Here is a 26,735-nt window from a genome sequence, read left to right as displayed (position 1 = left end):
GTAGCAGAATATAGCAAATTGCATTCTAATTTACAGTCATTTTGTGTTATGTTTTTACAATAATACATAAACATGCAAAATGGAGTGTAAATACTCACAGTTTATGAATTTAAGAACAATTTCGTCCACATTGATGTGTGAAGAGTTTTGAAAAAGTGAACTGAAATGCGTGTTACCAACTGTAAACAACTGTCCCAGGCTTTGTATCAGCCTGCTACAGTGAAACGTGCAAACATCATAGTGATATTCATTTTTCTTTGGTGACTTAAATGTCAGGGGCAGCAGGATCTTCACGGTTTGTTTGGCTCCATGATGTTTTAGACGTTTATGAATTTGTAAACTTTCACAATCAAATTACTGTGAGTAAACAATCCAGTCCAAACTGGCTTTTTGTATTATTATTATTTGTTTTACATTCCCAGACATTGAATTGTGTCTCATCTTATCAGTGTTCCTCAGATCCTCTTAAATGTCTCCAAAGAACTGTTGCAAAATACTTCTCTCTCTTTCAGCTTGTGTGTGTGTGTGTGTGTGTGTGTGTGTGTGTGTGTGTGTGTGTGTGTGTGTGTGTGTGTGTTGGGCGGAGACATTAGAATGGCGAGGGACGGGGTGACAGCAGTTGTTAAGGAGTTACCATGGTTACCGTCGCCCAAGAACAATGTTGAACTGAGAATGCTCCACTGTGTTAGAGACTGAATGGAATCCTGAGGTGCACATACATGTATATGCTTATAGACACAATGAAAACACTCACGAGATGCCGTCATCCAACAGGATTTACTCCTGAAGGAGTAGTTAGGAGAATCTTATTTTAAACAGAAATTGTCCGTCATCAGATTAGCTGTGTCAAGCAAGAGACCATGTGATTAAGCCATGGAAATGTCTCTGTTGCCTCTTTTCTAAAGCACTGCTGGGCATCTTAATTTACTGGGCTGCAAGTAGAGCACTATAAGTAACACCAAGGGAAGTCAGGAGGGGAACTCCACAGGGAGACACATTCAATTATTTAGCCAGAAAACAATTGTTTGACACTGTACAAGATGGAGTTTATGTGAATTTCTCTCTGTGGCTGCTTCATTTTTCTTTCAATGAGCTGGAATTTCTAAACGCATAACTTTCTGTGTTGCCATGAACTCATTTCTGAGTGTCTATTGTTCACTTTTGTGTGTGGGTTGATGTGCATGTGTGTGCATGAGCAAATGGGAGTGTAAAAAGGGTGTTTGCCCTACTAACTCTGCCCCCAGTGCGAGCCCCTTCATCCTCCCCTTGTTGTCATGCACAGGCGCTCTCCCTTTGGCACAAAGTAGGCTGGCAGCACAACAGCCATGTGTTTTAGCTCCACGCTTTGAAGCACTCAAAAAAACGTTTTCAGAACTGTTTCTGAGAAACGTCGTGTAAAGGGAGGGAGAGAGAGGGAGAAAGAGGGAGAGAGAGAGGGGAAAAAGAGGAGGAGAAGGGGGTGAAAGAGAGTGTAAAAGTGAGGGAGAGAAATGGGGAGCAGAAGGAGCTGCAGACAAAAACAAGCTGTCTTCCATGTGGTGATTTGATCTCAGCTGTTGGAGGATACCTTTGTTGGACAATATTTGAGGAGATTCTGCCAGAGACTCAACAACAGGTGAGTGTTGAAAGAGCAATATGTGAAAAAGATGCAGTATAAAAGAGGAAGATGAAATAAGTGGTGCCCTGGTGGCTCAGGCAGACACAAAGCAAGGGGTTGTTTTGGGGATCCTGCATGATTATTGAACGGCTCATTTATTTTAGTCTAATGCACTTTTAATACATTTTTGTTTCCGGAATTTCCCTGTTGGAGTACTCCGGTTCAAAATCTTCATTTTGAAAATAAACTTATTGCTGAAACATGTTAAAAACTGGTCAAAAGACATACGGTAGACCCTGTATTCATGCAGCAGTCACAAATAATTTTTCTTCCCCCTTTCCCAGAGGCTGTAATTTCCCACCCCATCATTGAAGTTAGTCACCAGCTGTTTCAATGATGCAGTGCGACGAGCTCTCAGCCAGAGAGGAGTTCACCTACAGTCACATGTCCACTCTGGAGAGGGACAGCGGGACGTTGGGACGACGGGGCGACAGGGGAGCAGAGAGAAGGCCAGACAGGGGGGAGCGGTATAGGCCCGAGCGGGACAGCTACACAGTGGACGTGAGAGCCAGTGACCTGCAGCTGGCCCAGCCGGAGCCTGTAAAGCACCCCTGCTTCAGCTACAGGGCCTGGCTCTACAGTGTCCTCATAGGGGTGAGAGGAAAGCTGGTCAGGGAGAGGTACATGGGAGGCACATTACAGGGTGTATCTATTTAGTCCATGACACACAAATTTTAATGGTTGGGGTACTCTATTTTCTGATGAGTATCCCAATCCAGAAATTTTGGGTGGGATGGCAACATGAAATCTTGTTTTGTGCTTCCACATTTAGTTGAGGAGTTGAAATGGTTCTTTACAAAATATAGATATGGATGGACATGATGGGGTTGCTCCCTGTCAGCCTTTTAAATGTCAACAGTTTGTCTTATATATTTTGTTAACAAGACACATAAGATTCATTATTTTTTGTTAAATATGTGTGTGCATGTGTCTGAATATGTGAGAGAATGTCAGCCTTCTTGCAAAGCCAGTTTATTGCATTTATGAGTGCCTGTATTTGTATGAATGCATTCCTGTGTGTGTGTTTGTGTGTGTCCTTAGGGCAGTCTGCTCATCACATCGGGTTTCTCTCTGTACCTGGGAAATGTGTTTCCTGTTGCCATGGACTACCTACGCTGTGCTGCAGGCTCTGTAAGTGACCATCATAATCACAGTCACATTCACATACATCTCTACCTTAATGAGTTTATACACATTGTTTAGACTAGACTGATGTCATAATGCCAGTGACACATCATTTTTAGACATTATTTCTGCTAAATAGATGAATGCAGCAGCTCATTTCTTGCTGTTCTTCACAGGGCCTCCCTGCAGCCATAGCCAGTTTTGCCATTGCCAAGAACAGACATGTTGCAGTGAGTAAACAATGAACACACCAAAGGCAAAAGAGAAAATTATGTTTTAATGGATTTTTAATTGAATTTTCCACAAGACAATTCATACTTGATACTAATGAAGGCCCCATGTTTTCTTGTTTTTTCAAGGTGTCAGATTTTCAGGTGGTCTATGTGTCAACATTTGCTGTGACGACTACTTGCTTGGTTTGGTTTGGATGTAAACTGGTCGTGAACCCTTCTGCTGTCAATGTAAATCCGTCAACCTATCATGTTACTGTGCAGAATAAAGCATTTTTTTCTTTCTTACTTTTCCATCTGCTATTGTGTCTCTGATCTCCCTCCTACACTGTCTGTTTTCAGATCAACTTTAACCTCATTCTGATGATTTTGCTGGAGGTGTTGATGGCCAGTACCGTCATCCTGTCAGCCCGCTCTGCAGAAGACTGCTGCTGCCACAGGAAGGTGTGTGTGTGTGAGTGTGTGTGCATGAGTGATCGTTTCTATTTCCCCAACTGATGTCTCTCCCTATTGCTTTCAATCTTTCATCCTAACTCCTCTCAATCTTTCGGTCCATCTTTTAGCCGGTGACATATGACAGACCTGTGGTTATAACCCCTGCAGTGTTCCCCACTCGACTCCTTAAGGCATATTCTGTGAGTCAGTTTCAGTTTTGTCCCTTTGATATGTCTGTCTGGTCAATGCTAATCAATCACTGAAGAATATCTCCAATAGGTGATCGAAATAATCGTTGGAATCTCTGCTGTATTTGGAGGAATTATTGCACTCAACATGGATGCTTTGCTACCCGGCCCCTACTTGTCTGTCACATTTTTCTGGATTCTTGTGGCTGTGAGTTTTTCTTAATAAATCATACTTTTAATTATGACAGAGATTGCAGCTCTGAAGGATAAGAAAGATGCTGTCCATTACTGGCCTAATCACATAACTCTGTGTCTGATCTTTAATCTTTTGCAGTGTTTTCCCAGTGCAATTGCCAGTCACGTTGTGTCAGAATACCCCAATAAATGTCTGGTGAGTACAAGACAATATTATATTATTGGACTCCAGTCCTATAGATGTTTAATACACTAAATAAGGGCTTAATGTGTTTTAAAGGGTGGACATCAATTAAAGTAATGTATTTGGAACTGTCCGTATTTGTTAGAATTTAAATACTGATCCGTTTTGGGAACCAAACTAATACTTTTTCCCTTTTCCTTGTGGTAAAACAGCTTTCGCTGTATCTTAAATGATATTTTGATGCATGAGGATGGTGATGGTGATGCAGAAAATGCTCTGTTTTGGTATTGTTGGATCTCTGGTGTTTTTGGGCCATAGTGTGCTGATCAACTTGGGCAGTGGTATTTCTGGGTGAGCCCTGGAGTGGCTCTCCTCCTACCTCTCTGATAGGAGTTTCTCAGTTGCTTTGGTAACTATATGTCTTTATCTGCCACTCTGAATTGTGGTGTTCCCCAAGATGTGGTCATGGGTACCATTCTGTTGGACTTACATATGTCCCCCCTCTTCACTTTAAAGGTATCTTCTATCAATGCTATGCAGATGATATTCAATTATATATATATATATATATATATATATATATATATATATATATATAATTCAAGCCTTAAAATGTACCAAAATTGTTGTAACAGTTGTAATAGTTTGCTTAAACTCTATGAGAAACTGAACTCAGTGATGACAAAACAGAGGTTCTTATTGCTGCTTCAGTCTTGTCCCTTCAATAATGGATAATCTAGGTTCTTTCCCCTTCTCTTCCTTTTTGTCTTCATTGGCTTCCTGTCAGATTCAAGGTTCTTGTCATCAAGTACAGGGCACTGCATGTCCAGGCACCTGCCTACATTATTGCATAGCGCTGGGTGTAATGATTTAAATTTGTATATGTGTTTGGTTTTATGACTGAATATAGTATTTATTGTATTTTGAACTTGTTTTTGTATTAATTGCATAAGTTGTATTAGTGTTTGTTTCTAACTGCCCAACGACTACAGATGGAAATCAGCCAGTCGCTTAATCTGCTGGTACAATACTCTTCTTTTATGAAATTAATGTTTTCCTGCACATGGTCCCTAACATGGGTATCATTACTTCATTACTATTTTTTTCAGTTAAACAAACTGGGACTATTCCCTTTTTCTTTAAACTTCTATAAACTTTTTTTCTCTTCCTGGTGTTCCTCAGGTGGAGGTTCTGATTGCCATCAGCAGCGTGACGTCTCCCCTGCTCTTTTCAGCCTCCGGCTTCCTCTCATGCAGTGTGATCAGCTTTATTGAAATTTTCCTGCATGAAGTGCCTACAGCCAAGGTGAGTTCAATGAAGTGAAGATTCACCCATAGTATGCAATGTGCAGATTTCCTAGTGAGCATTACCTATCCAGCCTTGAGGTCCTTTTGCATCAGAAACACAGAAATAGATTTTAGGGAAACTGATTCATTGACAAATCTCATTGAGAATCATCTAATTCACCTTTGTGTCCGCGTGCATGTCTGTGTGGTCCAGCAATCCTACGACATCCTGCTGCTGATTCTGATGGTGTTGCTGCTTGTGCAGGCAGTTCTAACTTCAGCCACTGTGGTGCACTGTGCCTCCTACAAGAGTCAGCTCCGCATGGGGGCTCCAGAGTGCAGTGATAGCATGCACCCTGCAACCCATTACTGTGAGGTAAGGCTGGTAAAAGCAGGAGTCGTGGGCACAAATTGACAAGTCTGTCTTTTTCTCTCTTTGTTTGTCTCTCCACTTCCAACAATAGACATTTGAGAATGTGGAGAATTATGCATTTAATTCTGTTCCAGTTGTTGGACTCAGCAGCTATAGCTCATGTTAATGGCAGTTAAATAGGATAACATAAAAATCAATGAGCTAGTCATACATGCAAAAATTATATTGTGTTGCTCATCCTTCACACATCATTTATCTCATCATTATCTGTTTTTGTCACCTTTCCCCTTCCACATTTCATTTCTTTCCAATCTCTCTCTCTCTCTCTCTCTCTCTCTCTCTCTCTCTCTCTCTCTCTCTCTCTCTCCTTCTCCCTCTTCCCTTTTTGCTCCCTCAGCAGCAAGCATCCAATGGAACACTGCAGGATTTTGACAAAGACAGAGCTTGGAAGGCAGTTGTGGTCCAAATGGCCCAATGAACACTCCTACAGTACACAGAGAAGTTGATGATGCGAAGTGAAAAACAGAGGAATAAAACAAACTCTAAGCTGCAAGCTACAAGAGTACAATCCCGAGACAGAACACACTGGAAGAAAGAAAAAGCAGTAAATATGTATTCAGACATGGCGACAGGGACATAGAGGAAGGATTGAGAAAGAAATAAAAGATAAAGAGAGACGTTTGAAAGAATGTAAGGTTTTTGATATTGTCATAGATAATGCTTTGACCACTTTGCTTTGATGTCTGTTTTCTGGGGTTTTTTAATTGTTGGAATTGAACCATTCTCTGTATTTTAACAAGCACAAGTATTTTTACATTGACATCATTTAAGTACAATGAACAATCGCGTGATTCAATGTTAAGTAGTATAAAAATGCTTTAGACTTAAACACAAAGTTTTATGACGTCTCAAAATATCTAACTTTGTTCTATAAAGTAGAAGCATACAACTGAATTCATCCTAGATTTAATGGATGATGAAGTTTTGTCAGTATAATTGTTGTACTGTAGGATGAAAAGGATGTCAATATGTACAAAAATACATCCGAGACATCCAACTCAATGCACGGAGAGTCTAAAATGAGAAACGCATGTTGGCTTATCTATCACCTGGCAGTGGCTCAGTTTATTCTAAGGTATAAACCTCAATCAGCCACATTTATAGGAAAGTTCTTTGCATAGACGCCAAAATAAGACAACAAATTACACTTTTTTAAATCAGCAGCAGACTTAATTCACTGCAGATCTTCTTCCCAACTAGAGAACACTGACTTATCTTAGCACTCTTGACTGTGAGTTGTATTTTGTATGTGTGTGTTCTCACAGTGGTGTGATAGAGGTTGTTTATTACAGTTTATTACAAGATAATTGATACAGTTGGCCACTGCAAATACATTATTGACTGATGTAAAGAGTTTTAACTGAAAATTTGTCATATTTAGAAAAAATAAAATGTGTGTCATCAACTGTAGCACAGTGTTTATTGGTTGGTACACTAGGCAATAAATACATATGACACTTAAACTTACCTGCATCCTAGTATAACTTTCCAGGAAACACTGTTTGGTCATAATACTATTTTTAGATGTCAGTCTGTGAAGTTTAGAATAGGTGATTTATATTTACAGTATGTTTACCAGAAACGTGATATATATATAAGACTATTCAAGATTAATAGTTTAGACATTTAAGATTAAGCCTCAAAAGGTCAATAAAACATTAAACAAACATGTTATTCACTGGAAATATTACACATACAGGCTAAGACTTTAATGCCTGTGAAATCCAATACAACTGCTCTGCTATAAAGTCTACTTTTATGAAGCCTATGAGTTTGTCACTGTCATAGAGGTGTGAATTCAATTATATTTTAGCACTGAGGTTAGAGTATCAGCACTGCATTATATTTAGAGGTGTTTCTAATATCCAGCCCTCTCATGTGAACAATCCATTAGAAATAGCTCTCAATATAATGTAATCCACTACAACACCACCTTAAACTATGACCTCAACATACAGCTGAATTTACAGATTGTGCAGGAGTACATAAAGTGGCCACTGGCATATAATGCATTAAGGACATGCTGTGTTTTTTGTCTTCCCCACTGTGACTGTTGCATTCTTCGCATCACCGCAAGAGGAAGGAGGGAGCTGCATCACATCTTAAGACATGAACATCACCAAGATCTCTGCAACGATGCTGTGTGTGCGTGTGCGTGTGTGTGTGTGTGTGAGAGAGAGAGAGAGAAAGAGAGAGAGAGAAAGAGAGAGAGAAAGAGAAAGTGACTATATTTGGAAGCAGACGTAGTGAGGTGCGGCTTCCCTAACCGGCGGAAACCGGCTTGAGGAACACTGACTTGTGGCTGGGTCCAGCTGACGAACATCGGGAGCGCGCACTCGCATCGGGAGCGCGCACTCGCATCACCACAAGAATCCCAGCAGAGAGTCAAAGGCTGCTGGAGGCTACAAACAAACTTAACAAGCTGCTGTAACGCTGTCCCTGTTCGGCAGTGATCCTGTGGGGACATTTGAAAAAAACAATCGCTCAGTCATATATTGCAATAAAGCCGTTCAGTTTGGTTGCTCCGCTTTCTAGATCTGGATCACATCACAGTTACCAGCACAAGCTGCCCATGCAATCAAACGAGGGCTCCTCCATCAGCAGCTGCAGGGGGCTCTACTTTACTTCAAACTTTGAGTCGGGTTACCCTCCACTGTATGATCCACTACTAACTGGTGCTGTCTTTAATATAGAAGATGATCGCCACACCCAGTGAATATGAATGACAGACGTGTTTCCAATTCGTTGTCTGAACGTGTTTCTGGCAAGTCAAAGATGATGGGCAGGCCGGATAAACCTATCAATGAGGAAGCAAAAACCAGTCAGTGTCTTGTAGTTAGGTTGAACAGGAATAGCCGGTAGCCGGTCGGTAGTGGTCCACCTAGACTATTTAGCCAGTTCCTTAGTGCTCTCAATGTGAGTTTAACATACAAAGAATATCTGTGGTATTTTAATATCACTGTGTATATAACATTCATAATTTAGATCTGTAATATTCCAATGGTGAACCTCTAAAACAAATGATGACAGAATTAATCAATTTCGGCAACATCATTGAATTCATATTTCAGCATCTCAGCTTACACAACCCCTGTCAGCAAGTCTGCGTTCATTCGGTTAACGGCGGGGATGAACGCGTGATGTGATGAACTAGAGGATCTTAATGCGTTATCTCATCGTCCCTTGTTTCCGAGGAGGAGGCAGGGCAGGGAGGGGAGAGGAGAGGGGTTGGATGGGAGGGGAGCTGGGTGGTGGGGTGGGGGGGGGAGAAAAGGCGGAACAAACCGGTGTGCTCGGATACATGCTGTAGCTGCTCGCCCGCACTGCAGATTAACTCTTACCGTGCCGGGAGATGCAGCGAGACATGGTGAGTGGATTTGTTTGGTTATTTTTTTACCCCAGTGCATGCACATGGCGCGGGAGGGTGGCTTCTCCGGTCTCTGTTTTCCAGTTTGGACAGGTAGGCAGCGGATGCAGGTATTGAGCATCTTAGAGACTCTCTCCTCTCTCTCTCTCTCTCACACACACACACACACACACAGATGCAGAGCAGCACACACACTCACAAACTCAGTCGCTACAGTTGATGTTTAGCAGCTCGTCTCTGGCTGGCTATTCGGGAGCTATCCGCTGTTTCGGGTGCTGAAACGGCTCGTCATCTGCAGGCAGCTGCAGTTCACTGCAATGCAATGCCTCTGATGGAAGTGTGGTCCCACTGGTTTTCGATTCTAACCAGTGTCCTGGACTCACAGACCTGTTAGGAGACAGCAGTGAGAGAGGCAATCTAGCTCAACACCAGCTAACTAGGACATAATGATCTCCTCACCCTGATGAGATGTTCCTGCAGTGTTTCCATAGGGACTTACTGATGAGTCAAAAGTGAGAAAACAGTGGGGGATACTTTGCGTGTTTTTCTATGTCAGTATTAGTGTAAAACTGTATTCCTTCACATGTGTCTAAAATGTATCATTAGTCTGCTATAGTTATCGGGTCAGGTTTGTTTTTGTGAATGTCTGAGAACAAGTGTCAGATCTATACACCCTGAAAGTTCTTCCCTCTCCAGCCATTATCTAATCCATAATGAATGAATGGGGCTCTTCTCTTTCAGCTTAGCTCTGTCTCTTTGTAGCCGGCTGCACTGGTCACAGCCAAGCGGGATGTTGTAGTAGCCAAAGTGTGGGATTTCCCTCTCTAAACACTGGTAGCATTGCCCAACTGAAAGGAATTATCTGTTGGATTGGAGCGGTGCCAGAGTCTCACAGACAGCAGTGCAGCCTCTAAGTGAGTGCTGAAAATGGGATGCTGCCCCTTTAAATTTAAATTATGTAAAGTTTTTTCCTGTTACTTGAAACAGTGTTTGAGGATATGGATAAAGTTGCCCTGATTTGTCACCGGGCAGTATGTGGACAGTGTTAAATCTGTACTGTAGGTTATCTTATCCCATTAGGGACATCCTGTTCTTCTGCATGATGTCAGCATTAACATATGCAGCCTTGAATAATGTTCTCTAATAATATTTCAAAGAAATCCTCCCCTTATGATCTATCTCACCATGCAGGTGAGAGTGCTATAAAGTGGACCAGGGTAAGCTAATTGTACTTGTGAAACCGCAGTCTCAAGGTTCCACTCTCTGAGATATTAAGTATACTTTGGAGCCCTGGACTAGAGGACTGGGCTTTGAAGGATTTCAGAGATGAGCTGTGTGTTTGCATAATGAGGGCAAAGTGAGAGGAGAACAGAGGGAGTAATGGAGAAAGAAAGAATATGAGGAAGAGGGAGAACAAGAGGGTAAGAATTGTTGATGCATTCACACTCCTCTGGAAGGACATTCACATAACCTTCAAGTGAAACAGGCATGCAGCAGGCGCCAATTCAAACCTACAAGCCTATGTATCCTGATGTATGTATGCATACATGTACACTCACTCACTTAGTCACACATCCAAACACACACACACACGACAAGATATCCTACTGACAAGTGTCTGGGTTCACCTGACATCCCAGCATGAACATGCTGTTCCACAGAGATAATGACCAGCAAGGAGTCCTGAGAGAGGAGCAGACTCAGTGTCCAAAAAGATAAGGTTGTTCATTTCTCAAGACAAATAGAACATTTGTCTAAATCACTGAATAAATTCTGCCTTTAATCAATTTAGTTTAGCATACTCTCCAGAGAATAAATATGCCCTTTAATGTCCTTGCTCGATCAAAGGCAAATGTCCCCTCAGAGGTAACCACATTGACACACTCCACTGGCCACAGAGTGAGGATTAGTCCTCAGCCACACGAGTGCATTATAAAGGACGGTGGATAGGAACAGAGAGCTGTTACCTGAGGAACACTATGGCTTGCAAAATTATCTATTATAAATATGTTCCCAGAAATGGCATCTTGTACCTCACTGTACTTTTATAGAAATGCACACACTGTAATGCCCTATCTTGTCCTCTGTCTTTCAGGAAAAGACTGGTCAGAGATTCTCCTGACCGAAGCTCACGTAACAACTCTTCAGCCAGCAGTCACCCTCCCTGGGGATTGTGAGGACGCCTCCTAAACTCAGCTCATTCCTCAACCTGCCACACAGAGTGCGTGGCCAGGCACTGTAGAGATGGGACGAAACACGGAGATGCACACAGAAGAGACCGAGCAAGTGGTGTGCTTCTGAATGTTATGTCTGCTCTTCTAAAAGAGAAAAGCTGCGGGAAAGTGTAGAAAACTCAAAGCTCCGAAGAACACAGGCCACAAAGTATGACCCGCCACTTTCCTACGCATGGTGACAGGGGCTGAAGTTGGCCACACATTTTTGTGTGTGTGTGTGTGGGCCTGTGTATCACACTGTGTTGAGGAGTATTTACCTACAGCAGGGAGTGTCTGGTCTCCCCTCCAGCCTAGAGGGAGGCTGTGGTTTGTGTGCCCTTCGTGTTCCGGATGCAGAACATCCTCGATCAAAACTTAGACATGGCCACAGCTCTACTCGCCGGCGAGAAGCTGAAGGAGCTGATCCTGCCCGGCTCCTCTCAGGATGAGAAGGCCGGGGTACTGGCCAGTCTCATGGTGCAGCTAAAACTGGAGCTGCCCTTTGATCGTGTTGTTACTATAGGGACTGTCATCATCCCCATCCTGTTGGTCACCCTTGTCTTCACAAGGAACTTTGCAGGTGAGACTTATGCCACTAGAGGGGGTTCATTGACACAGTTAACTGCCAAAGCTAGGATGCCTAAGTTACAACATCAGCTGTTACCCTTCATATAACTTTTGAACAAGTTTAATTTGTGACAGCATCTAACACTGGTCTGCAAAGGGTGCATGCTGTTTCTTTTAAAGCAACAATAAAGACACCTAAAATCTCTCCACAAGAATGTGATAAAGGTCAAGTTGATCCAAATTAGTTATACCCAGTATATTTTTAGTTAGCCATGCAGTGCTTTGTGTCTTCTGTGAGATTAGGCAAGGCAGGAAACACTGCCAAGTGCATTAGAGGAGTACACAAAGAGAGGCAGAAAGGCTATAGAGAGGCGAGAGAGATTCTAGAGACACAAGGGGATGGATTATAGGGAGGGGGAAGAGAAAGGTGTTTGGGTAGAAGGAAAGAGCGGAAGCGATGGATGGGAGAGATGTTAGTTCATTGCTGAGTCAGACTCTCTGCATAGCAGCATTAAGCATCTGAGACTGAGCGTTTAACTTTAGCAGCAGAAAGATGTGGGTGTTTAGACAAGTTCCCCAGTATTCCCTCACTGTGTGTGTTTTATAATGATATTTAGGCCACTGCCAAACATTTTTTTACATGACTCAGCACAAGGACAGCATCCTGCCCTCTGTGACTGTAACAAAGTCATGTTACTGCACATATTGCCTTTATTACCAGTAACATAAAAGAATACATGCTGGCTTTAAATATGACTTTTTCCAGTAGTTTTTATTAAAAATGATAAAGTTTATTTATATAGCAACCATCTATAATATCAGGTGTCACTTACTTCCAAAGATTAAAAGTGGACTTGCTGCAGCCCACTTATATTTGTACTTAATGAATACAGAAGTGATAAGAGAACAACTTTGACAGGAAAGAGTTCCTCTTTCCTTCCTCTATCTGAGCCAGGCAGACACTTCAAAAAGCAATGAGTATTATATAGACACGCAGCACTTTGTGCTGAGCAGATGAATTATTGTGAAAGATCCTCAGAGATACAGTACAAATAAAAATGAAACAGAGGTCAGATAGGTGCAAGATATTTCCTAAAGTTGCAAAGTTTCTGCAATAAATACAAGGGGACACCAAATCCCCAGTTTAACTATATTCACTTATTTGGAAGTGAAATGAAAGTGAGCATTTAAGATATTACCTATAGTGTGTGTTTTAAACATCTGACTGAAGCTATTGAATAGTTAGAGTCTATTTCACAGTACTCAGTGTAGTTGTGTGCACATGCAGTTTAACAGTACAATGGATGATTACAACAGATACTTCAGGTATGTTTACCTTTTTCCACTTTCAAATAAGTGGTTTAGATAAAATTGTTAAACCTGAGATTTTTTCTAAACCTGTCACTTTGTCTGACTGCTCACATGTTGTAAAATCTAGCACAGCTGATAAGATCCACGATGTAGCTAATATACTTTATTGAAATCATGATTAATATCAGTCTTTCTATGTGTACTTTCCACAGAGGAGTCCATATACTGTTACACACCACACAACTTCACCAGAGACCAGGCACTGTATGCAAGAGGCTACTGCTGGACAGAACTTCGGGATGCTTTACCTGGCGTGGAGTCTCACCTTTGGCCTTCACTATTTGAACACAAGTTCCTGCCCTACGCCCTGCTGGCCTTTGCTGGAATCATGTACATTCCTGCTTTGGGCTGGGAGTTCATGGCCTCTACACGGCTCACTTCAGAGCTCAATTTCCTGCTTCAAGAGATAGATAACTGCTATCATCGTGCTGCTGAGGGCCGAGCCCCAAAGATCGAGAAGCAGATCCAATCCAAAGGACCTGGCATAACTGAGCAGGAGAGGAGGGAGATCATAGAGAATGCAGAGAAGGAGAAAAGCCCCGAGCAGAACTTGTTTGAGAAATATTTGGAGAGACGAGGTCAAAGTAACTTTCTGGCTAAGCTTTACCTGGCACGCCACCTGGCGATAATCTGCCTCAGTTCCATCCCCATTTCCTACCTGAGCGCCTACTATGCCCGCCAAAGGCAAAATGAGTTCACCTGTGCGCTGGGTGAACCCCCAGACATTAGCAGCTATGCAGAGCTGAAGCTCAGGGTCAACTGTAAGCTGCCTGCAGTGCAGCTACAGCGCATCATGGCAGCAGTAGATATTTCTCTGCTTTGCACCATGAACCTTATCATCCTGGTTAATTTGTTGCACTTGTTTGTGGTGCGGAAGTCCAACTTTGTATTTGATAAACTGCATAAAGTTGGTATTAAAACACGGCGTCGCTGGCAGAAGTCCCAGTTCTGTGATATCAACATACTGGCCATGTTCTGCAATGAGAACAGGGACCACATCAAGTCACTCAACAGGCTGGACTTCATCACCAATGAAAGTGACCTCATGTATGACAATGTGGTCAGGCAGCTGTTGGCTGCGCTTGCACAGTCCAACCATGATGCTACACCCACTGTGAGGGACTCTGGGATACAAACACTTGATCCCAATATGGATCTTGGAGTGGGAGAGATGGGTGAGCCGCTAGTCATCAAACGGCCCCGCAAGAAAATTAAATGGATCCCAAGCTCAAATCCTCTTCCTCAGCCGTTCAAGGTGAGGCAGCTGCCTGAGAGCAATTTCCATGTCTTCAGTTGTAATACATCAACATTTATTCAGCATCAATGACAGCAGAAGAAAAATATCTAACCCCACTGTCCTCTAGAAACAGAATACTTACTACGAACTTGTTCATTAGAGCGCAGCAGTTCACATTACCGTGCACTAACGTGTCTGTTCAAGATGCCTCCAAATTAGCCATATCAGTTCTCGATGAGATCTTTCTGCGAAGGAAGTGGTCCTCATTTAGCACTTCCAATATATGTAGAATTCTTCAATTGTGCATTAATTGCATTACATTAAGTGCCTTTGACTGCCTGGATTTATATTTATTATTTCTTTTTGTGTTTTCTGTCCCCTGTAAAGGAACCTTCTACCCTGACACGTCTGGAAAATAACACCAAGTCTGAAAAACCCAAACCAGTCAGACGAAAGGCAGACAACTTCATTGCACCACTTCTGGATACCAAGAGCACACAATATCCTGCAACAAAAGGTATGAAGTACTATGACCAGTAAGTCTGTGACATGATTTAAAGCTGTGCTAATCTATATTCTTTTATTAACAATGGATCAAATGACTTCGTGTTATGTTAAAGGGATTGCTTGTAGTAACAATTATCACCCAACTCTGCAGTTTCCTTCAGTTTTATTTAAATTCTTTTGCATCTGTCAGCATTGATCGTTTTTGGTTTTACAGCCCACAACTTTACTCTTTTGATTCACTTTCACAGCTTTTCATCAAGCAGGCAGCTGTTCAGGGAAGATACTTTGATTTGCCCAGTAAACACTGCTGGATCACTATGCAACGAGCTGGTGAACATAATGGAGCATTTAGCTGCTAAAGAGATAGCTCATTTTCTCAGGAGTTAGTGGAGACCAAAACAGAGCTAAAAGCAGAGTGATTATTTGACTAAAAAGTTGCCGGGTAGGAAGAAACACGACTCCAAATGAATGCTTATGTTGCTGTGTTTCTGCTGGATGTGCTTTAGGAACTTTGTACATTGATAATATAGAAATATAAAAATCCAGATATGATCAGTCATGGTAGGTTAAAGCATACTTCGGATGCACAACCTGTTTATTTGCTGTAATGTTCTTCCTCAGTTTAAGGCATTTTTAATTTGCAATCACAGATGTAAGTGGGATGGAGAAAAAGCACACTCGCAACTTCTCTCTGGATGTGCACCCATACATGCTGACCATTCGTAAGCCCAAGGTGGAGACCACAATCGCACCCACAGAGCACAACATGGATGCAGTCTACCTTGAAGGCACACACACTATTGTTCATGTGTCTGGCGCAATTACAGGTAACCCCAATCTCTCCTTCGCTCCTGCTCTTTCTGTTTCAGGGTAGAACTTCAACTTCACGTTTCTCTAACCCATGTGGGTCAAATATTCAAGGAATTTACCAGTATTAGCTAACAGAGAAAAGCAGTATCCAATGCCTGTAACCACAGCTTGGTCCAAGCAGTGGGCACGGTTATTTACGACATGTTGCTACATATATCTGGTAAATTTCCATTTCTTAAAAAAAAATTGCTAATGCTGCCATCAGTCTTAGCATGCAAAAGGTGAGCACATTCCAAATAAAAAGAAGAATTCTGCTCTGCTCTGTTTTGAGAATGAAACACAATAAAACAGTGTTAGCTTTCGGTTACAGCTGAATGTGAGCTCCAGCTTGTTAGGCTACACCATGACATTCTCAGAGTCTCCCTGCGCAATTATTGCTGACCCCTGAAAGAGTAGGTTTTCTTCAAAATGGGGGACACGCTGACTTTTCCCTCTCTTTCTCTACCCTGTGTGATATTTCCTTCTTTTCTCTTCAGAAACTAAGGTTTGTTCTCCAGAAGTGACCAACACTGCCTTTTCTACAGTGACCCTGCCCACCTCTACTTACGTAAACGGCGTGAGCCCGAACCCTCCCTCCAGCGAGGACCCCCTCAGTCCCAAGTCCTCTCCTGCTCAAAGGGAGCCCCACACCCAGACGGAAAATCCTGAGTGTCCGCCACCCCCCCTGACCAGAGCCCCTACGCACCAGCTGCTGAGTATACATCACACTCTCTTTGAGGAAGAGGAGGATGAAGAAAACCGTAGAGACAGACTGGCACAGAGACCTGGGGAGCTCATTGCCGCTGGGGAATGTTGAAGAAGGGGGAATGCTGACCGAGATTTCCTTCCCCGACACTACACTCTGCGCACACAACCACCATGTCAATCACCTCCTATCAACAGTCACCTCTACTCTTTTAATTAACTCACGCACTCCTGTGATGGGTGGCTTGGGCTGACTGACGAGCAGAAATTGGACACTGAGAAAAATTAAGTTGGACTCTAGTAGGCATTTTAGATGGGAATGTGATTTAAAGAGGTTAAGACAAAAGCTTGTGTATTTGAGAGTACTGATTAGAGTATTACTGTAGGAAATGATGTCACATTCATGTCTCAGGGTGACTGTGTACAGCTTAACACCCTCCAATGAAACCAGCAGTGATATTCAACAGGGTGCTATAGTGCAGGGTCAAACAGTCAGCTTTATTGAAAAGGCCTAATTAAAGAATGAGCGGCAATGAGTTAGCTCAAAAAAAAAAAAAAGACACACACCTTAGAGATGCATATCTGCAAAGAGGACTGTTTTATGGCTTCAAACAAAATGTATTTATCACATATGATAACGCTTAGTCCCTTTATCCCAATAGCCAAGTAGAAAGGTAGCTCACGCAATACAGTTGTTGAGATCTGCACAATTAATATGCAAAAGATCACAATATATTTGTGGCAATAATGTATGCGCTTGAAGCATCATATTTCACAAAATGCTATACATGTATAGACACTGTATATGACTCAGTGTTTGTGGGGTGTTTAAAATATGACACACGTTCATGGCTTTATCGTTGCCATTTCACCATTAATTAGGAATTTGTATCAGATCTTGACTCGACCATATTTGCATGTCATTAATAATAGGTAATTTGGCATATTATATAAAGGAACAGCAAAAGAACAGACTCTACAATGACTGTTGCATTGTGAGGTGATGAATAACTACAATATTGTTCAGATGTGTCTACTAGGATCCAGATATCTATGATATCTAGTAAAAAGGCAGTGATGTGGGTGTTTGGTACTTGAAGACTTTACTACCAGCTCCAATATGATGAATGGAACTGGTCTCACTGGTAAAGTGTGTGACTTTTGTGTTCTGCTGGCTTCTTGTGGGAGTGCTGTGATGTGAAGTGATGAGTAGATGTTAAATCGTTCCTCACTGGATGGTTTATTACATGATGACTAGGCTTTTGATTGTCATCTGCTGCCTCCGACACAATCTAAATTTCGTTAAAAGTAGTTCTGCCCTGTCTCACATTGTGCTAACATTCGCTACGAAGGAACGAATAGGTAGAATAGTTGGTCTGTTATTTGTAGTAAAACCAAGCATATAAGGTATGTTAGCACTTTTTACAGGGAATGAGTGAGTGTGACAAGGGGATGGGTGCTTACCACAACCTCTCCATACACATTTCTTGCAGCTGCATACATGATTACAGGAACTTCAATAAAGGAACTGTCTGCACTGACTTTCACGCCAATATGACATCTACTGTAGAAGACATTAGTGCTGTTGTCAGGGGCCTACCTACAGTACAGGCAGACCTATGCATACTCATCTTTTCTTCTGGGGCAGTCAGTAAACACACACACTTGTGGACTTCCAGTTATCTTTTGGTGGAAATAACAAATCGATCCATCTCGTTGTCATGACACTGGTTGGGTCAAAATCCCCATGTTAGACTATTCAAGCACACTAAATGCATCCAAAAGCACTTTAAGACTTGTAGCACGAGTGTGTGTGAGAGCATGTTATATATGTTTCAACACAGCTCTGCTTATAACTGATTTTCTGTGTAGATTTTCAAAGTGAGACAGTGGCGGAGGGTAAATCTCCCACAGTCTTAATGCTGGTGAAAAGGGTGGAGGAAAGACGACTTTGGTTGTTCTGTGTGAAATGTTACAACAAATAAACATTTTCATTATAAAAAAATAATAATAAAAAAAAAAAAAAACACACCAATGACTACATGTACCAGAATGCACTGCGGCTGTCATTTTCAGCCATACCGGCCATACTGTCACTGGTTTCAGCAGAGCTCTGTCCTGCTGCGCTGGCGAAGAGCACACACTGACATACACTGGCTGGCTTGCTCGGTAAGTTGTTCATATCTGTTCCAAGACAGCTATCCCACATATTGCCCGATGTGTTGTACTTGATAGTGGCCACATTTTGTGTGAAATGATTCCGTTTCGCCGTGTATCTTTTTTGCGAACTGCTCACCAGGCTCGCTAGCCTCCGTTAGCTTGCTGTTAGCTGTTGTCATCATAGCTAGCTGAAACCCGTCCAAAACGTCGAGCAGTCCCAGTACCTGGAAGTAACGTTAGATAACAAAAGGACTACCCCACCGGCGAAGTTACTTCTTCTTCAGCTACGCAAGCCTCTGGTGTAACGTTAGCTAGTGTTTTAGTCGTAATGATATCCTCGTCGGAGACGGCGTTGCGTCTTTTAAATATTAATAAATCAATTTCTGTCACCCCTCCGTTTGTTTTTAAGCATTTGACCCTGTAACTTAAAGCAGCGTCAGCAGTCAGTAACGCTGCACTGTCGCACAGCTGAATAAACTCACATTGTTCAATCTGCAATCTGCCCTCTTTCACACTCAGCTTCCAGTGATTGAAACATGGATCAAGACAACAATCCAGAGGTTTGTACCAGTTACATACTCGCAAAATACAACACATGGACAACAGCATAAAGATATAAACTCGTTTTACCTCATAAATCCAAAGGGATTAAAACATACAGGGATTTATTCCAGTGTTGTACCATGTGTCACTGTGCAGGCTCTATTAAGGCCAATGCAATTGCATTTTTGACACGTACATTTGTACATGCAGTTCTTCAATACAACATGAAAGGTGGGAACATTATCAGTCACAAACATGTGACTTGCACACATCATTAGATGCCACCTGAATTATTATTGTTTTTCCCCACACATGGTTAAATAAACCACTGCAGCAGCTTTGGATGGGATGCATTGCTCAACAGTTTGCATATCATATCAATTATGTGCAATCAGTCCGTCTTTCTCAAGCGGGCCAGACATGGGCGGGAATAATCTCTTAATCTTGTGCTGATGTAAACATGCCTTCTGCAAACTATGATATTGTTTGCTGTTTTGATGTCTCACAGAATGTGTCCTTCAGCCTACCAGAGAATCCTTCAGGAGAGGGACTGCCTGCTCTACCTGCAGGGATCTGTAAGCTGTTTCTTTTTTTTTTTTTTAAATACAGTGTGTATGCCGTATTTCATCAGAAAGATGGTGTAATACCTTTTTCTGAAAGTGACCCTTTTCCATTTCATTGTCTGTGTTATGCAAAATGTTTTCTAATATAAAATATTTTTAAAATGTGTAAAATTGAGACTGGATAGTTTATCAACCTGACAGTTAATTACAGCAGCCTTTTCAGTGGCGATTCTAATTTAAATAGTAAGTCTGCATGACACAATAATGACAGTCTCATAAAGTCTTTGCTCTGTACAAGAAGGGGATATGCACTTCCTGGAGCAACGTTGGATTATATCCACATAATTACACATCAAACCTCAAAATACTTCTTTTTTTCCCCCTGATGCAGATGTCTTAATGTTTTTGTTACTGTCCTCACTAAGAGCCACAGATTTTTATTTTGCAGTTATAACCGTATAACCAGCTGTAACTTAACTCTCCATCATTCGCAGAGGTGCTGCTTGTGTGAAGCTTATATCGATGTGAAAAGGACTGGGGTGTAAATTGTTTTAACTATAGCTGATAGAGAAATACAAAACAGTGAAAATACGTCCTTCCTTTATTATATCAAAGAAGATATCGTAATACATCAGACACTATAGTTTTCCTCTTGTAATTTTGACCTAGAGTCGGGGTCTGTCCGAGGTTTCTGCCTCTTAAAAGGAAGTTTTTTTCTTGCTGCCATTGACAAGTGCTTGCTCATGGTGGGAACTGTTGGGTCTCTGTAAATAATTTTCTAAGGAGTTCGGTCTAGGCCTGCTCTATTTGAAAAGTCTCCTGAGATAACTTCTGTTATGAATTGGTGGTATACAAACAAAACTGAATTGAATTGAATTGAATTTTCTGACCTTTTTAATAACTGTCTCCTGTGTAGCGGATAGTGAAGCAATGGAGATGCTTTGGCAGCTGCGAGCCCAGCGCCGCCAGCCGCCCTCTGAGCTCCCAGAGACAGTGTCCTGTCTTACTGCCCCTGATGGCAGCCTCCTATACCTGGTGGGCACTGCCCACTTCAGTGACAGCAGCAAGAAGGATGTGGCCACGGTGAGCCAATGAAAATTTACAACAGGATTTGTACAGTACTCTATACCACTTACACCCTTTTTAAAAATGTGATATGCTGTTAAATCGTTAGTGAAATAATGGAGTAATTCTGTAAATATGGAGTATTATATAAGTGCTGTAGAGTAGCACCTTGAAGTGATGATTAGTTGGCCTGTCTGTATATCCTGTAATTAGGATGGCATTCCTATTTTACCAAACATAATCTTCTTTCTTTTTCCACATGGATTTTTTTTTTGTCTTTTCTTCCTCCTTCACTGCTCATTTGCCTTTTGTCTCTCTCTCACCCTCTTATGCTCTCTTATTCTGTCTCTGTCTCTTGTCTTACATACCCACTGCTCATTTTCTCCCTCACACAGATAATCCGCGCTGTGCAGCCAGACGTGGTGGTGGTGGAGCTGTGCCAGTACAGGGTGTCTATGCTGAAGATGGACGAGAATACACTGCTGAGAGAAGCCAAAGACATCAACCTGGATAAGGTTCAGCAGGCTATCAAACAGGTCAGGCTTTCAGAGTGATGGTAATTAACAGTAGTCGTAGTGTGAAAAAACGCAAGAGACAATAAAATAGATGAAGGAGGGAATGGAAAGAGAAATAGAGGAATCGAAAGCGGTAGAAAGAGTAACAATAAAACGAAGACAGTGCGCTTACTGTTTCATTGTATACTGTATATCTGAATAAGGCAGTAATGGTGTACTGGAATTTGAAACGTCTCTTATCCTATTATCCTACCCTCATTGTTAATGGAGAAATAAAAATCTCTGATATATGATGCATAAACAGGATTAAGTGTCAGTAAAGAGCTACTAGTCTGTTCAGCACTTGTGTGTTTTCTCTTCTTGGTTTTTCAAAGCTTAACTCAAAGAATGGCCACTGAGGGGGAAATCTGTGTTTTTGTGAGTGCTTATTTCTGCCCTCGGTGTGTTTGTCAGAATGGGTGGATGTCTGGCCTGATGCAGATTCTCCTGCTCAAAGTCTCAGCTCACATCACGAAGCAGCTGGGCATGGCTCCTGGAGGAGAGTTTAGGGAGGCCTTCAAAGAGGTAAAACACTCACAAAAGAAGTTTTTAAAAAAAAAAAGGCAAGCAATAGTTTTATGTTTTTGTGTCTATTTTATTCTCTCTTTTTAATCTTGGAATTTTTTTCCGCCCACACAGGCAGGACGGGTGCCGTTCTGTAAATTCCACCTTGGCGACAGGCCGATCCCTGTTACATTCAAGAGGGCCATTGCTGCTCTAACTCTGTGGCAGAAGGCCCGCCTGGCATGGGGTCTTTGCTTTCTGTCTGACCCCATCAGGTATAAGCTCACCTTAGTCACTTTTTGTCATACCACACTGCGTCGTGAGACTGTTTTTCTCAATATTTATTATTAGACACTGTTGAAGAAAGAATATAGATGTTCTGTATTGTGCACTTGATTCTGAAATTTAGATGTCCTAAAGTGATCCACATGATTGGTGTGCCCTCATCCTGATACCGTTTATCTCTACACAACTTACCCAAAAACGAGGATATTACTAAATTTGAGGGGGAAACTGTTTTTAAAAAGGGAGGTCGTTAAAAGGATCCGATTCAGTGGGAAGTGTTTATGGCCGACGGATTACTGTGCCCCACCAGGGGCTGGGTTAGAACTGAATGGGTTCTGAACGTACAGTTTAATGTTCTCTCTTCAGAGGTTTCCATTTTGTGGATAAGCAAATGTTTTTAAAAGGGAGTTTAAATGTCAATGGTTGAGCTTGCTTTGAGCAATTTTTGTGTGGAACAAAATGCAGCTTCAGTATTTGTGTGAGCATCATGGTAATGCTGTTTCTTTAGAACTTGGGAACGTGCACCCACACATATTTTCCAGAGCACATGCAACTCTGCCAATTTTTTTTAAACTGCCTGTATCTGTGAGATCTGACTGGAAGCTTTCTGAATAACGTGATTGTGTGTCTGTCTTCTGAGATCTTTTAGATTGAACTTTAAAATTGCTGTTAAGGTTAGCCAGGCCCTAATTCAGGGCTGGATCCTTTGAATTTTGTGTAACAGGTTGAAACTCCTGTTAAAGTCTCCAAATTACATTACAGTGCAAAAATTACATATTTAAGAATAAGCTTTGTTTTATAAAGACTTTTAATAGTGGATGTCCTAAAAAACTTGATAAGAAAAAATGTATCCGGCTGTTTGTTCCTCTTTCTTTAGTATAGACCGTATACAGTGCATAACCAAATTACTGTGTGAGCAGAAAACAAAAGTCTTCTCCTTCCTACTTGATAACCTGCAACTGTGTTGGGACTGTGTGTCATGTTTTAGTAAAGAGGACGTGGAGAAGTGCAAACAGAAGGACCTGCTGGAGCAGGCCATGTCAGAGATGATCGGCGAGTTTCCCACTCTCCACCAGACCATTGTGGCTGAAAGAGACGTCTACCTCACACACTCGCTCCGCCAGGCTACACGCTGTGTGGAGGCCCCCCCTGATGCCCAGAGTACGTATTACACTGTTCAATAAGTTAGTAATCACATCGTTCTTATTTGTCCTATTCTTTCCTCTTTGCCGTGTATTTATGGGTTGATACATGGCTTCAATCACTAAACACATCATAAAATAGTGTTTTATTTCATTTTGTTGTTCTACAAAAACATTACTCATTAGAATTTAGTCCTATCGTTTGAATTTTATTCTGTTTTAAATGTATTGTCAGAAAGACATACCCTTGCTTGATATAGATTTCTCTAACAGGACACGTCAACCTCCTGTGTGCAGTTTATCTATCATCAAATTTGCTACTGAATTGTTGCGTAATCAACCGACCAACGTCAACGTGGTTTAACTGCTACAGACTGTTAGTAGAAATGCTTAGTCATATTGTATGTAAAAAGGTTTGAAACTATATGTCACAGAAATAGTGAAGTGAGACCACAGGATTGCATTCTCTGTGAATCATATTGTACTTTCTCAGCAGTGCATTTTGTTCTGGATCATTTATGTTTATATAGAAAATATTTTTGAAGTTGAGAGTTAATCTGTGGTTTCATACATAGTGATAGAAATATATAAGAATATGTGGTTGTAGAACTGTAGACTGTTTATTTAACAGAACATTTTTTACTCTTCTGTAGAAGTGCCTGCTGTGGTGGTAGGAGTTGTAGGGATGGGTCATGTCCCTGGCATAGAAAAAAACTGGGAGAAGCAGCTCAACATTAGCGAAATCATGAGGTATGTTTGTTTTGTTTTGACACAATTACAGATGTACTATATATATATATATATATATATATGCGTATTATAACTGTGTCTTGACAGTCTGTCTTTGTCTTTCCCTCAGTGTTGCACCTCCCTCGCGTTTTGGCTGGGTGTTGCGCACGGTCCTAAAGGGTGTGATGATGGGAATGCTGGGATACTCTTGCTACCGTGCTGGAGGGAGTTTAGGCCGAACCCTGCTGACTTTACCTGGAGTCCAATCTTTACTGGAAACTCTGCGGCCACCCCCTGCTTGACCCCACTGGTCATCTCTAAGCCATCAATGACCCGACAGTTGATCTATTTAAACAATGCATCTATCACCAATGGCCTTAATAAACCCAGAGGTGAGGCTGGAGGAAAGGTGTCACCAGCCCACAGTATGAACTAACAAGGACCTCAGAGAGTTAAGAGCCTCCAACCTTGTATTGAGGTGTCCCTGTAGACACAGCAGGGCTGTACTGCCAAAGAAACCATGACAGTACTTTTTTTTCCTTTTTTTTTTCTTATTTTGTGCAAATCCTGCATTTTGTTAGGTTTTCAAATGCCAATAATTCCTTTTGAATATATTTCCCCCCACCACCATTCCTTTTTAAATGACTTACAGAGCTTTTATTTGACAAGTATCATCAGTTATCTTCAGTCACCTGCCCTGATATGACCGAGCCTCTTCCAAGATGCACACTTTTCTAACGTTGTCTCCTTAGTCCTTTGTCCTTTTTTCTGCTACCAACCAGTATTTCTAGTAAATGGCCCATTTCAAGTCTAGCAGTTTATAAGAGACTGGTTGAGTCTGGTACTGTACATGCAGCCAATGGGAAGGGAAAGTAAAGTAAAACATCAAGTCAGTCATAACTATAATGAACAAATTACAAAAATATAGTGTAGGAACTCTATAAAAACCTTCAGTTGTTATAGTTGGTGGATAGAGTGACTTCTGAATTGAAAGGTTGACTATTATTTTCTGTTCTTTAAAAATCTACAATTTAAAATTCTTCAAAACTAGCAAAAGACAAAATTGATTTATTTCCAGTGTGCGCAGTCCTGCCCACATCAACAGACAAGTGCCTCACATTGCAGCAGTAAGGGCTAATGGTGAACTAAATGGAATGGGGGGGAAAATGTGTTATATGCATCTTACACATACTACAACTAAACGGTCAATGCAAGTTTATTTATATGATAGGCTTATTTTATAAATACTGCTGCCCCGAATATAGATCTCCAGTTTGTGTTGTCTTGGTTTCAATTGAAACGGTACCATAGCCCCTTGATCACTCACACATTCAACAGAGACCTGATGCAGGGCAGGCTTAAATGTGCCTCAGGGTGAGCAAAGCATTGATCTTGTGATTTGTATATTCGATTGTACATCTACTTTGAGGCATCTTCACATTTTGGCTTGAACTGGCTCCATCTCTGAGTAAGGGGAACATGCTTGACACAAAAAATATGCATCTTGTACAGAAATCTCTAAAAACCGCCACATGGGAACATCTGTCATTCAGCGCACCAGCTGTTTGTACTTACATACGATATATGCATTGTCATTTTACCAGTTTGATTGTAAAATGGGTATCGAGATGATGAAAAAAAAAAAAAAAATGAAATTAGTTTCAAATTTAAGATTTGAATTTGACCATAATAATTTCCAGTGAAATTTCTTATGGACGTGTTTTTGGCTAGTATGAAGGAAGGCGACAGTTAAGGTTGGTCAGAGTTGGGAGGTCAAGCCTTACACTGCTATCACTGCTGCCTTTGACCCTCAGATTGCCTCGATCTGCTGAGGCATTGACCTGTGTCCATAGTATAAAGCTTCTAATTGCATGTGTAAAAATTGGCTACATGACATCCGTGGAACTTTGTTGTTTGGGAAATGTCCCAATAAATCCAACGTGTTATTGATATTCTACTATTGCAAGGTTATATATAAAAATACATACATTTCCAGGTATTTCCAAAATTTAATTTTAAGTGATTTAATGTACAGTAGTCAAATTATGTAGATGTATTTATAAGAGCTATAGAAGGAGGTTATTTTCTGACCTGATTTGAGACTTTATTGAATGACGCAGTGCCATTTCATCTGACGCATAAACTCAGATAACCTGAGCAAGTAAGTCTAAGTCTTCCAATTGGTAAAATTATGCTCTTTTACGAGATAAGTATATTGGGAAAGTGAAGAAAATATGTAGTCATACCTCTCTGTCCCTCAACAGTATAATACAGTATCCCTTCCCACATCATTTCCAAAGGTTTAATCTATTGTATGTTTGAGAATTGCCAAGAGAAAACTGTATGAATTCCTGTATTTGTTGTAAAAAATTGTTTTTCCCCCAAACCCTTGTGTGATATTGTCATTGTTAGCAAACCAAACATTCAAATCATAACTTCTGTAATGAATTATTAAAACATTTTAAGTATTTCTGCCTCAAAAGTGATGCAAAACCTGTTGCAGTATATTACATCACCCAGTCACAGGTTTCCTACGGACCAGTATCCTGTTGTTTTATTGTATTAAAGTAACGCAGCTGTATATTTGTAATGATTCAAACAAACAATGACCACATTATTATCTAACCCTTATCTTAGTTTG

The 26,735-nt window shown here is 41.3% G+C and overlaps 3 protein-coding genes across 5 annotated transcripts; all 3 read left to right on the top strand.

The window, feature by feature from the left end:
* The first annotated feature begins 1,291 nt into the window (after positions 1-1,291).
* On the top strand, positions 1,292-7,138 carry mlc1 (modulator of VRAC current 1). 3 transcript variants are annotated; one of them, XM_051381158.1, is made up of 12 exons: positions 1,292-1,615; positions 1,942-2,251; positions 2,699-2,788; positions 2,959-3,012; positions 3,142-3,243; positions 3,355-3,456; positions 3,576-3,647; positions 3,727-3,843; positions 3,970-4,026; positions 5,197-5,319; positions 5,515-5,676; positions 6,074-7,138. In XM_051381158.1, the coding sequence occupies exons 2-12, from the start codon at positions 1,991-1,993 to the stop codon at positions 6,149-6,151; spliced, it is 1,218 nt and encodes a 405-aa protein (XP_051237118.1). In that variant the 5' UTR covers positions 1,292-1,615; positions 1,942-1,990; the 3' UTR covers positions 6,152-7,138. The 3 variants fall into 3 exon arrangements, with proteins under 3 accessions (XP_051237118.1, XP_051237117.1, XP_051237119.1); XM_051381157.1 differs by having other exon boundaries at positions 1,293-1,615; positions 6,071-7,138; XM_051381159.1 differs by lacking the exon at positions 1,942-2,251 and having other exon boundaries at positions 1,294-1,615; positions 6,071-7,138.
* Positions 7,139-8,983: 1,845 nt separating this feature from the next.
* panx2 (pannexin 2) lies at positions 8,984-18,336 on the top strand. The gene is made up of 6 exons (XM_051381156.1): positions 8,984-9,100; positions 11,196-11,893; positions 13,404-14,506; positions 14,876-15,005; positions 15,646-15,822; positions 16,342-18,336. Exons 2-6 carry the CDS (start codon positions 11,665-11,667, stop codon positions 16,659-16,661), a joined length of 1,959 nt encoding a protein of 652 aa, XP_051237116.1. The 5' UTR covers positions 8,984-9,100; positions 11,196-11,664; the 3' UTR covers positions 16,662-18,336.
* A 277-nt stretch (positions 18,337-18,613) lies between these two features.
* Positions 18,614-26,562, top strand: trabd (TraB domain containing). Its single transcript, XM_051381160.1, has 10 exons — positions 18,614-18,718; positions 19,229-19,269; positions 19,761-19,827; positions 20,732-20,898; positions 21,276-21,416; positions 21,849-21,959; positions 22,074-22,213; positions 23,212-23,384; positions 24,019-24,115; positions 24,225-26,562. Exons 2-10 carry the CDS (start codon positions 19,246-19,248, stop codon positions 24,394-24,396), a joined length of 1,092 nt encoding a protein of 363 aa, XP_051237120.1. The 5' UTR covers positions 18,614-18,718; positions 19,229-19,245; the 3' UTR covers positions 24,397-26,562.
* The last annotated feature ends 173 nt before the right edge of the window (positions 26,563-26,735 follow it).

This window comes from Dicentrarchus labrax, unplaced genomic scaffold (genome assembly GCF_905237075.1).
Source record: "Dicentrarchus labrax unplaced genomic scaffold, dlabrax2021, whole genome shotgun sequence".
NCBI lineage: Eukaryota > Metazoa > Chordata > Actinopteri > Moronidae > Dicentrarchus > Dicentrarchus labrax.
Note: the sequence above shows the minus strand (reverse complement) of the source record. Positions and strands in the feature narration are given on the sequence as shown.

Excerpts from the sequence above, each read along its gene's own strand:
- mlc1 (XM_051381157.1), top strand. The coding sequence starts at position 1,991 with ATGATGCAGTGCGACGAGCTCTCAGCCAGAGAGGAGTTCACCTACAGT. Across the intron at positions 2,252-2,698 it reads TCTACAGTGTCCTCATAGGG|GGCAGTCTGCTCATCACATC; the intron begins GTGAGAGGAAAG and ends GTGTGTCCTTAG. Across the intron at positions 3,013-3,141 it reads CCAAGAACAGACATGTTGCA|GTGTCAGATTTTCAGGTGGT; the intron begins GTGAGTAAACAA and ends TGTTTTTTCAAG.
- panx2 (XM_051381156.1), top strand. The coding sequence starts at position 11,665 with ATGCAGAACATCCTCGATCAAAACTTAGACATGGCCACAGCTCTACTC. Across the intron at positions 11,894-13,403 it reads CTTCACAAGGAACTTTGCAG|AGGAGTCCATATACTGTTAC; the intron begins GTGAGACTTATG and ends TACTTTCCACAG. Across the intron at positions 15,006-15,645 it reads ACAATATCCTGCAACAAAAG|ATGTAAGTGGGATGGAGAAA; the intron begins GTATGAAGTACT and ends TTGCAATCACAG.
- trabd (XM_051381160.1), top strand. The coding sequence starts at position 19,246 with ATGGATCAAGACAACAATCCAGAG. Across the intron at positions 22,214-23,211 it reads TTTCTGTCTGACCCCATCAG|TAAAGAGGACGTGGAGAAGT; the intron begins GTATAAGCTCAC and ends GTCATGTTTTAG. Across the intron at positions 24,116-24,224 it reads AACATTAGCGAAATCATGAG|TGTTGCACCTCCCTCGCGTT; the intron begins GTATGTTTGTTT and ends TCTTTCCCTCAG.